At 34.0% G+C, this 12,503-nt stretch overlaps 1 protein-coding gene across 1 annotated transcript; it reads left to right on the forward strand.

The window, feature by feature from the left end:
• Positions 1–289: 289 nt before the first annotated feature.
• LOC131602909 (alternative NAD(P)H-ubiquinone oxidoreductase C1, chloroplastic/mitochondrial-like) lies at positions 290–6,731 on the forward strand. The gene is made up of 11 exons (XM_058875130.1): positions 290–548; positions 666–859; positions 960–1,055; positions 1,653–1,719; positions 1,802–1,985; positions 2,366–2,459; positions 2,557–2,775; positions 5,284–5,682; positions 5,784–5,860; positions 6,051–6,154; positions 6,253–6,731. The coding sequence occupies exons 1-11, from the start codon at positions 500–502 to the stop codon at positions 6,405–6,407; spliced, it is 1,638 nt and encodes a 545-aa protein (XP_058731113.1). The 5' UTR covers positions 290–499; the 3' UTR covers positions 6,408–6,731.
• Positions 6,732–12,503: the final 5,772 nt, after the last annotated feature.

Consider the following 12,503-nt stretch of genomic DNA (forward strand, 5'->3'; position numbering starts at 1 on the left):
TGATGCAGCATTCCATCATGTTCCATCCAATCGTATCATTTTTATTTCCCCAATTTGAATAAATACAATATAATAAACTAATTTGTTAAGTTATGTACTATTAAATGATAAAAAAATACACTAACAATAAAATGAAATTTTTATTCCATTTCGTTCAACTTCATTCCATTCAATTCTATTAGGTGCATTCTAGCCCATATACCCAATCATACCAATCATAGCTTAAAAGTTTTGTTTAAAGGCATCTTGCATTAACAATTTAACTAAATACACTTAAAAATCCCAATCCCTACTAAATACACTTTTAATAGGCCAGCTTACTACAGTGAGTTGGATAGCAACCGTTGAGTTGAGAAGAGGCAGCAAGCGTGGAAGCAGAACAACCATTCCCAATACTACCACACACGGTTGCTTCATTTCTTCAATTCTATTGTTTCTGCACTACTTCCATAAAACCAACCCTAACTTCATACCAAGTCCATTCTCTATCTTTTCCAAAATGTCACACATTGCTTTAACTTCATCACCCACCGTCCTCGCTTTTCACCGTATGCTCTATTTCTCTTCTATCAAATTTCAAATTATCGCTGTTTTCGTTTTTCTCTCTTGACAATTACTGTAAATTCAACACTATCGGAATCACTTTTTCTTCTTCTGTTTATAAGGTGGAGCCAAACAATGGAGCACGCTGTTCCCGAGTAGCTGGAGAACCAGGGGAGTCAATCAATCCTCATTTCCAAACTCCATCAGAAAACGGTTGCAGTTGCGGTTTTTCGCTTCCGGCGGCAATGGAGGTGTTGTGGATGAAGTATCTGAAACCGTAAAGGCGCACACGAATTTCGTTTGGCCTGATAACAAGGTTTCGTATGGATACTTTGTTAATTTTGGATATGGACTTTGTGTAGAATTTGCTAACTTGTTTGTAATTGTTTATATATTCTCTGATTCATGGTTTGCAGAAGCCTAGAGTGTGTATTTTAGGTGGTGGATTCGGTGGTTTGTATACTGCTTTAAGGTTGGAATCACTCCAGTGGCCCGAAGATAAAAAGCCACATGTAAGTATTTTAACATTCAAATTCAATTCAGTTCTTTCAAGTGTTTGGAAATTCATGCAAAATCTGTGATAGGAATAACTTTGGAGCATATTCCTTGAATTCTGATCATATGTTATGATTGCATGGTGAGGAATGGATTAAGAGTTTGTTTGGATTGACTTATTTAAATTTATCTACTGATATAAGCACTTGTGAGTATGGGTGAAAGGACTTATGCAAACAACTTATGACATGTCTGTAACTGTTTTCAACTTATTTCTATAAGCTCTCAATGATAGGTTATGAAGCAACTTATAGCTTATAAGAATACAATCGAACTTTATTTTATCTTTTATATGGAAATAGTTTATACGTAAACACCTATATGATAAACGCTTATGCTATAAGCGCTATCTTGAACTGTTTATCCAAGCAAGGCCTAACTCACATGATAAGCTTCAATATATTTTGTTCTTCTCTTGCAAGTTGAATGTACAACTATCATTATGATCCTTTTTTATATACATGCACTATGATTTAGTTGTTGATTTTTCTGCACTTTTTGTTTCTTGGGGATGTATTGTATAAAAATAAAATTCTTTATATGATATGGAACAGATTGCTCTTGTTGACCAATCTGAACGATTTGTTTTCAAGCCACTGCTGTACGAGCTTCTATCTGGTGGTATGCAGTATTATATTTATTCAACAACTGCAGTTTTCTTTGTTTCATATATGATTAAGTAAAATTACATTATGGCAAACAGAGGTGGATGAATGGGAAATAGCTCCTCGCTTCTCGGATTTGCTGGCAAACACTGGCGTGCAGTTTTTAAAAGATAGAGTAAAAGTCTTGCAGCCCTCTGATCATTTGGGGGTGACTGGATCCAATGCATCTTCTCGTGGAGGAACTGTTCATCTTGAAAGTGGCCTTCATATCGAATATGACTGGTACAATATGAACTATTTAAGTACCTCAGGGTATTCTCGCATCAATTAAGTTTTATATGCTGCTCAAGATAATATGTTTTTTTCTGGTTCTGTGTTCTTCATACTGACCTAGATTCGACAATTTGTAAAAATTAGGATACTTGCTGTGACCATGCTCTTTAGTTTATTCTTACAGTAATGATTAGGATTTATGGGCAAGATTCTCTACTGTAGTATATACCGAAATGTTTATTTGTGTATCTAAATTATCTGCAAAAGGAAAATGAACCCATCTATTTTTTTGTTAGATGAAGTGCACCGGCAGCCTACAGTATATATAAAATAAATGCATAGTTTTTGTTGATTTGAACTTTTTCCATTTCTTCGTACCGGACAGCCAGGCTGGTTCTTGCATTAGGATCTGAAGCTAAGCTGGAAGTTGTACCAGGAGCAGTAGAATCCGCAATTCCTTTCTCAACCCTGGAGGATGCACGTGTAAGTGTGTGATAGGACTGGCAAATTCTTTAATATCTCAGATCTAATATACAATCCTTATATTTTAATGATTTTACATGCTGGTTTCTTGTTGCAGAAAGTTAACAATAGATTAACAATATTAGAGAGAAAGACCTTTGGTAAGACTAAGGACCACCAAATTAGTGTGGCAATTGTTGGTTGTGGATACTCCGGGATTGAATTAGCAGCAACAGTAGCAGAGCGATTACAAAATAGAGGAATTGTGAGAGCTATTAATAATGAAACAACGATCTGCCCAACTGCCCCACCTGGCAATAGGGAAGCTGCACTGAAAGTAAGTTGTTTAGAGTTTAACTTTAATGCTTACAGGAACTCAAATATCTATTTTGATCAGCCATGAGCAATTAGGTGATGATCCATACTCTATGGCAGTTGGCAAGGCAGTGAGATATACTGTTCTCTTAAAAATTTTCTTTTGTACTGTTTGATGTTAATAAAATATTATCGAGTGAAATCTGATATATAGAGAGCTAGAGCTTCATGTTTGAAGATGTTAAATGGAATACTAATTTAAATGTTCTAGTGACTCTAAAACTAAAAACTAAGTGCTCAAATTTATGATGTGATTATTCATTGTTTGGTTTGAAGAAATGTAACCCAATTATGTCAAGACAATGCTCCTTGCTTAAGCTTCATGATCCCTAAGCCTTTGTTTGGGAGTTTGGAGGGAAAGGAAGGAGAGGACTTTGCAAAATGGAAGGATTGGACGAAAAGAATGGAGGGATTTAGATAGAGAGGGTTTTGGAGGTTTTATTTTTATTCATAATACAAATTCCCTCTAATTTGGGGAATTAAAAAATTATATTGGAGGAAGTGTTTGGAGGGTTCTTATGGAGGACTTAGATACATTGTTCAAATATAATATATATTATTAAATTATTTTGAAAATTAAAAATATTTTAATGATAAACATTTATCATTCTATATAAAATTATTCTTTCAAAAAATATTAAAGATTTCTTAATATTTTCTTCAATTTTATTTTTCCGAAACCATCCCTTCCCCTCTCTTTCTAACTCGCAAACCGAGTCTAAGAAAACACGTCGAGTCCTCTATGAAATACTTGATGATTTATTTGAGTTATTACTTTGTAAGGGGGCGTTTGTTTCAGGGTATAAGAAATTAATCCCAGAAATAATTTTCCCAGCCATTACATTTTAAGGAATAAATTTTTAGAAAAAGTGTTTGGGTAGTATCTTAAAATCCTAGGAATTTTTTATTTTTAAATTCTTTTTAATTAATAATATATTATAATTATAGATAAAAAATAATAATTATAAATAAAATAGTATGTAGTAGTGGAGGTAACCAACTAATTTTATATAAAAGATTCCCACACTTATGAGAGGGGATTAGAAAGGCACTAAACATGGGAAAAATTCTTTCCCACACTTTTAAATGTTTTTAATATAGTCTTCTTGTTCGCCATATTGTTTAGCACTATGTGAAAAATCCTAGAGAAGAAAAGATTAAGATTGCATATATTCGAGTTATCCAAAATATGTATAAAGGGTATCGACTAGTGTGCAAACACAGAGTGGAGAGGCAAAAGGGTATCAACTAATGTGCAAACACAGGGTGGAGAGGAAGACGATTTCCCTATTACAATAGGTTTGCATCAAGGTTCAAACCTAAGCCCCTACCTTTTTACTTCAATTTTGAATGTACTCACGAAACACATTCAAGAGATAGCACCGAGATGTATGCTTTTTGCAGATGATATAGTACTATTTGGAGAGTCGAAGGAGAATTTAAATGAGAGGTTAGAGACTTGAAGACGAACTTTACAAACGCATGACTTTCGCCTAAGTAGAAGTAAGACGGAGCATATGAAATGTTAGTTCAACAAAAAGAGAAGCGTTTCTAACATCGAGGTGAAAGTTGGAGACCATATCATCCCAAAAGTCGCACGGTTTAAATATCTTGGATGCGTAATACAAAATGTTGGAGATATAGAATGAGATGTAAAGCATCAAAATTAAGTCGGGTGACTGAAATGGAGGAGGGTTTCAAAAGTTTTATATGACACATGTACCGCTCAAGCTGAAAGGAAATTTTATAGGATTGCCGTAAGACCTGCGATGTTGTATGAAACAGAATGTTGGACGGTTAAGAATCAACACGAGAAAAAGTAAGCTTAGCTGATGATGTTTTGTTGGATGTGTGGTAAGACTAAACAAGATAAGATTAGAAATGACAATATTAGAAAGAGTGTTGGCCTGTTGGGGTAGCACCTATAGTAGAAAAGATGGTGGAAAATGGACTTAGGTGGTTTGGGCATATAGAGAGAAGACCTATAGATTATGTGGTTAGGAGAATAGATCAAATGGAGAGAGTCAAACAACTAGAGGTAGATGAAGACCTAGAAAACTATAAGAGAAGCTATTAAGAAAGATCTCAAGATTAATGATTTGGGTAGAAGCATGGTCCTGGAAACATTATGGCAAAGTTGATCCATGTAGCCGGCCTTACTTAGTGGGACGGGGCTTAGTTGTTGTTATATCAATTATTTGGAGAAGAAATCAATTCTGAGCATTTTGAAATACAAACTTTCTTCTTCATAGTTTAAGTAATTCTTATTCTAACAAACACATTTCACTGGTAATCATCACTGGTAATCCTGGTTTTGTATGCTTCTCTAGCATGCAATTATCCCTTTTCTTAAATTATGGTAGCAGTAGTATTTTCTTACCCTTAAATTTAATCCTTAAAATTCCATTGCTGGTATTATTGCAAGCAATTTTATGATATCTGAAAGGAAACATTGTACTGTGGATGATAGGTTCTTTCGTCCAGGAAGGTTGAACTTTTATTGGGTTATTTTGTCAACTCTATTCGGAGGGCCAGTGAATTGGACTATACAAATACTCCGACAGGGGTGAATGAAAGCATTGAAACAGTGCCGGATTTTGAAAAGTATATATTGGAACTGCAACCTGCTGAAAGGGGAGTGCAGCGTAAAATCATTGAAGCGGATTTGGTATTGTGGACTGTTGGATCTAAACCTCCTCTTCCTCATCTGGAATATTCAGATGTACCATTTGTAATTCCACTTAATACCAGGGGACAGGCGGAAACAGATGAAACTCTTCGTGTTAAGGGTCACCCACGGATATTTGCTCTTGGTGACTCTTCGGCATTAAGGGATTCAAATGGAAGGATCCTTCCAGCCACTGCACAGGTGTGATTTTATTGGCATTGTATCTAATGGTATTATGAAATGTATATCTTTTGACAGTACTAACATCTTTATTTGCCGGTCTGTTTTCCTTTACTTTTCAGGTTGCATTTCAACAAGCAGACTTTACTGGTTGGAATCTCTGGGCTGCAATCAATGGCCGTCCGCTTTTACCATTTAGGTATTTTTGCATTTAGAAGTTCTTTATTTTGCTAATAAAAGGGAAAAAGCCAATCTGGTGCTATAGAAGTCCCATTATGGCAGCTTTCATGAAAATGTCAGACACAGAAATTTGTTATTTGCTAATAAATTTGTTTAATTGTTCCATAATGTACACCTAACTCTACATTTATTCTCAATGTGGGTGTTAGGTTTCAGAACCTAGGTGAGATGATGACATTGGGAAGAAGTGATGCTGCTATTACTCCGAGTTTTATTGAGGGGTTAACTTTAGAAGGTCCTGTTGGCCATACTGGTATGTTGTTCTTACTCGCCATTCTTCATAAAGCCGGTAACCTAATAAAAACATAAGAATGGGAAAAACATAAGCTTGACCTTTTTCTATTTTTGCAGCTAGGAAGATTGCTTATTTGATGAGGTTACCAACAGATGAGCATAGGCTTAAAGTAGGGATCAGCTGGTTTACAAAATCTGCTGTTGAGTCAGTGTCTTTGCTACAAAGTACCTTATCTAAGGTCCTTTCAGACTCCTCTGCTCGTTCAGATTGATGTATGTATAGCATGGCTTAGCATTTTTATATAGAGACTAAGCGATATTGGCATTTAAATGTTATGGCCTTGTTTCTGGTATCACAAATGCCCGTGCAAGACGGGTATAGTTTGATCCAACTTCATAAGTACTAGATCCAGTGTACCAATTGTTCAATTTAAGTTTTAGCCCTCATCTATTGTCAACAACTTTTATTATAGATTTTGATAACATTGTATCACTGGACTTTTCCAGGATCCCTACCATTGTATCTCAACTTAAAAGTTACTAATGTCTTTATCTGTTTCATCGTTATATTATAGTCAACATGAGTTCATGGCTGAGCTGATATCTAACACTTGATTCTTGGTAGTTATAATATTTAACTGATATGATTGTGACATGATTTCAAAAGAAATTGACCAGTCCATTACACAACTGGTTTTATTTGCCCAATTTTACCTTACAGTTGCAGGGTCGGTGAGGAAGTTAACACGATCACATGGATATGAAACTAGAAAGATGTAACATTAATGCAACTCATTTCCCACACGTCTTACAAAGTTCAAGTTTATTAAATGAACCCCACACATGCACTACAAGACACACCGCTTTTTATTTATAGTTTTCCATTATCACCCATGCAAAAATAAAAATCTCCCATCGTTATCTTATCCTCCTGATACTTTCCTCCACACTTTTCAATTTATACCAATTTGATCATTATCATCATTATTTTCCCAACTGCCATATCATATATTATATTTGGTGTTCGTTGTACATTACATCAACATATCAACACTCTACATGTTAGTAGTTGTACTCCTTAAAATTACTTTCAAAGGGTGAGTAATCTTGAAATTTAGCATACATGTCACTTTACAGAAAGAAAATTTGGACATGATAAAAAGACACACATGGATATGCCTAATGGGTCTTGTCACGAGCTTGAAATCTGAACCTATTACCTAATATGATGATACACTTCCACTCTACTTCACTGGTTTGGTATAACTACTGCAAACAAAGTCTCAGCTTGTGATGATCTTTATAACAAATACATTTTGACCTAGCAAAATTTCTATCATAAAATCTTACCAAAACCATTAATATATACGAATTAAGTAATACTATGTGTCTTATTTTTACTCAAGTATTAATGCGTCTTCACATTTAAAAAAAAAACTGTCGTTTCTACAATTTCTTAGCCATATTGATTTTTTCCATCACCATCATATTAAATTCAATCATAAAAGGCAAAGTAAAAGCCATTTTTGGATACCAATTTCATTAATAATTGTCCATATGCCCTACAAGTTCAACAAGTTCGATTGCTTCATGTACACGACTTTAGGAGATGTTTCCACTACAACTCATCAGTATATGAGAACTGTAATCCCAACAATTTTTTTCACTAGTTTAAAGCAAAACATATACAGAGAGCTACAGAAATCCATTAAATGGCCGAAATATTTAGGACTATACATCAATGTAGATCTGGTTTATTTTTTGTCAACCCCAAAAAATTCAAAATTATAGGTTTAAATCTGAAAGAATATTGTGATAGGACTATTTTGATGTCAACAAACAATGATTAAATATTCTTGTTAAGAAAGTAAGTTACATATAATTTTTTTTTATATTTCATGTAAAATAAAAGGTAATTTTATTAATATATTCTTGTCTGATATTTAGTGAATTAATTTTTTATATTAAATATTTTTGAACTAAATGAATGATGTATTAAAGGATTAACTTTCAATAATTAGTTGGCGCTAGATATGGTAGGGAGAACGGCGGTTCTATTCTCCGCAACTGCAATTGGGAGAGAGTTGTAACCACTTCATGCCATGCCAGAACTCCGAACGGACTATACCGGTGGTGAAAAACAAAAAAAAAAAGTTAATATCAGTGATTAAGATTTGTGTCATTTTCTTTTTTACTTAGAATAATTACTTGAGAGAATGTTGCATTTACTATCTTGACCAGAGAACTAATCACATAGCTAGCTAAATTTTTGCAACCAAATATTTAATAATAATTCTTATGTTAATATGTATATTTATTCAATTAAAGCAAGAAACCAAAGAAAACTTATAATGCACAAAATAACCCAGTTCTAGCAATACCATCCTCATTCTAAAATAGTTGAAATAATACACCACCAATCATGAGGCGTCTTTCTCTTTATGATATTACCTCATCATTTATCAACCACATCTATCCACTAAATGGAAAAAGTAATTGTGAATTCTCGTTGCTTTCCCCTTTCCTAATAGGTCAGGACAACAAAATTCATTTCAATTCTATTTTGTTTAAGAAGACTCTAGAATAAGAAGGACTTAATTGATTTGAAAAATTCAAATCAAAATTTAGGATGGGTAAAATCCAAAAACGGAGTTGTCTTGATTACAATATTTGTCGGAAATTGAGGATACAATTATAAATATATTTTGATGGCATAACAATCATGCTAACTTGAGTATTAAGAGCACATTTTAGAAAACTCACAAATAAAGAAAATTTTTTATATTTTGATTTGGTTGTCGGTTACATGCCTATTTGATTGATAAGAAACAAAATTTTCTTTTGGGGTTGTAAGAATATAACTAATGTTTTAGATAAGAAGTTAGCTCTGATTAGGTGCAAAGTTTGTAGGCCTTTAGATTTGGAGGTGAATGAGTGGTTACGAGATCTATTTTAAAGGAGATAAAAGGAATTAGAACCCTTAAGTCGTAGATAACAGGAAGATGGAGGCAGAAGTGGAGAATGGCCGAATTTTTAAAGGTGTCCACATCTGTTCTCTCATCCCTCGAATAATGCTCCATGAGCAAGTTCCTCTATTTCCCCAAAGTAAAGCACTACTTATGAAAATATATAGGAAAGTCATGGGAAGGAACTCACACGTTCACCCAATAGACTAGCTCTAGAAGCAGGAAAGTCTCCACGCTTGAGTATCATATGTAAACACTGGAAGCCGATTTATCTTTTTGAGAAATATCATCATGCGAAACATTTAATGCCACCCATGCTCCTCATCCTCAAACACTCAATTTGGCCAAACTGATTGACATTCGGGAGTTTAAAAAATATCTCCTTTTGAAACATGTTTCCTCAAATTTGCCAAACGCCTCTGCCACTTGGGCATTTGCGAGTCCGAGCACTTTCGGCTGAGGGACTCGCCTACTATTTCACTCGCCCAACTGAGGAACCTGCCTACGAAGGGGTGTCTCCCTGGACATCATCCTTAGCCAAAGGAATCATCGAAGGGCGAGGGGCGTCTTCTGAAAAAAGGAATGGTTTTAAACACTTCGCACTTTAAAGAAAAAACCCTCGTGCTTAATATTATATTTGGTAAAAACCTCGAACAAGGACGCTCTCACCCAGCAGTTAGGTCGTGCGTGAAGGGATCCAAGAAGGTTGCCAAAAGAGCTTCCTCTAACATGAGAGACAAGCTGGAATGGGTCCCCGATGACTTCGTAATGATAGGGGGTCAATAGCCCCCCACACAACAAGAAGGGAACATTTAAGACCACGTCTGAAGGGGTAAAAACCCTAGGTATGTGGGAATTCATGTAAATAAAATATCCCACAAAGGGATAAGGGACTCAAGTCATATTCACCCAATACCACCCGATACTACTCACAGAGCACTTCGCTACTAGTAGCCTTAACGCTGTCAATCAAACCGCCCGCCTAGAATCTAGCAGCGCCGACCACCAACAGGGTCTCTCACCTCACGTGAGTCGGTCCCTTAAATAGCCTAAAAAACCATCGTATAGGGCGAATTATAATTTTTATTTACAAAAATAAGGAGAAAATTTTAATTTTTTATAAAAATGGGCCCGTTTAGGGCCGAAGCCCATTTAGGGCCAGGTAGCCCGCAGCCCAGATAGGGCCAGGCCTGGGTAGTTAAATTAGAGCCCATTTAAAAATGGGTTTTTTTGGGTCCGGCCCTAAAAAGCCCGAAGCCCATATGGCCCGGCTCATATGGGCCGGGTAGCCCATATTGACAGCTCTACCTCCAACAAAGATATTTTATCTCCTTATATTTTGTTCTTTGTGTAGAAATGCTTGGTGATTTGATTGATAATGGAGTTTAAGAGGGTCGTTTGCAACCTCTACCTATCATTCTCGGTGGTCCTAAACTTTTGAATACTTTTTGTTCTTTTGTATGTCTCAAAGTAAATCTAGATAAGTCAAAATCTTACTCTTTTATGAGTTTCAATCGATCACTAAAGATGATATTGAGCAAATCGCTTGTTTTAACTTTTCGATCGAATACAAAAAATACTTTGGATTCAAAAGGAAGTACAAATGCACAAGAAAAAAGAATTTCTTGAAAATATATGATAGTGTAGGTTCCAAACTTGCTTAGTGTAAAGATAAACTTTTGAACAAGCCAAGGCGTGTGTCCTTTTTTTATCAAGTTTGTTCTTACTTTCTTACTTAAGTATAACATATAAATTTGTTGATGTTTCTCCTACATGTCCTTATTATTATTTATTACTTGCTATTTTATCTGGATATTTTTATTTGGCATGAGTGACTTTTCGAATATTCCTTTTTGAAGTTGAAAATTTAAACTTCAATTTTAGTACGGTTATCGAGGAAGGTAATATAACTTTATTTATTAAGCATAGCCAAAATCCTAATTGTGTCAAAACCCTAATTAGGTCAAAATCCTAATTATGTACCTATTGAATTTGAAAGTTGTTGATCTTGATTTGAACCACACTTAGGCTTGTATATTGATGGGAGAAATCACTTAATCATATGAGAAAGTTTGAGTGCTCTGACCAAAATTCAACTTTTTGGAGAATTAGGTCAAAATCCTAATTAGATCAAAACTCTAATTATATACCTATTGAATCATGTGGTATAAGAAGTAAACTTGTCTCTAAAAGAACATAGTCATTGGCTAAGTCTACAACTATTTTTTATTTTTCCAAGCATCACATATCACAATGATACTTGAATTTTAAAAGTTGATGATAGTATATTAACGAACTCGAGACAAATAGGTCTACAACTATTTTTTATTTTTCCAAACATCACATATCACAATGATAATTGAATTTTAAAAGTTGATGGTAGTATATTAATGAACTAGAGACAAATAGGTTATGACAGTATCGTGTGCAACTCAGGTGATTATTATGATATTTTGGAACTTGTCAAACAAGTAACATGTAGATATTCAGCTCTATCAACATTAATTGCTGTTTGTTGAAACACAAGTTTAATAAAATGTATTTTTGTGACTCTCCATGTCATCGAGTTAGTGGCCGGAAAAAATATTAAGATTTCATCGGAACTAATTCGAAGTTACCTAATTAAAGAATGAAACTTTTATCAGGATATTCTTACCAATTTAGGTGCTAATCAGTAATCACAAATAATCTTTTGTGATGGTGCATGAAAGACTAACTTGTGTCCGTCTTCAACACTATTAATAAATATTATAGATAGGTCCTTTATTATAATATAATATTTTGGTTTTCTCTTTTCCTCGTTTAACAAAAAAAAAAGTAAATAAATGAAAGAGTATCAAACTCTACAAATTCAACATATTCCATTACTTCATTTAGACGGCTTTAGGATATGGTTTCCCCTACAACCGAGTAGATGAGAATCGTAATTCCAACTAAATTTATCACTAGTTTAAAACCAAACATTTACATAGACACCCCTATGGCAAAGCATTAAATGGCCGAAATTTATAGGACATTACATCAACGTGTATCTGCCTTCTAGTAGTCAACCCCAAAAATGCTACAACCATCATATATAACAACTTTTTTTCAATGGACCACTCAAATTTTAATGCATTAAAGTAAAAAACCAAATATATATATATATATATATATATATATATATATATATATATATATATATATATATATATATATATATATATATATATATATATATATATATATATATTAGAATTTGAAATCTTTTATGTATATATAAGCAGGAATGAGTGGTCATTTAAATTACAATTTTAAATTTTAACATTTTCATTTGTAGCATTAATTTATTTAATCTTAAATTTATTTATTTTTGCATTTGATGACGTAGAGTCCTGACTCTGTCAGGGTCTAAGAGCAGAT

The sequence above is a fragment of the Vicia villosa genome, linkage group LG5 (assembly GCF_029867415.1).
Source record: "Vicia villosa cultivar HV-30 ecotype Madison, WI linkage group LG5, Vvil1.0, whole genome shotgun sequence".
Taxonomy (NCBI): Eukaryota; Viridiplantae; Streptophyta; class Magnoliopsida; order Fabales; family Fabaceae; genus Vicia; species Vicia villosa.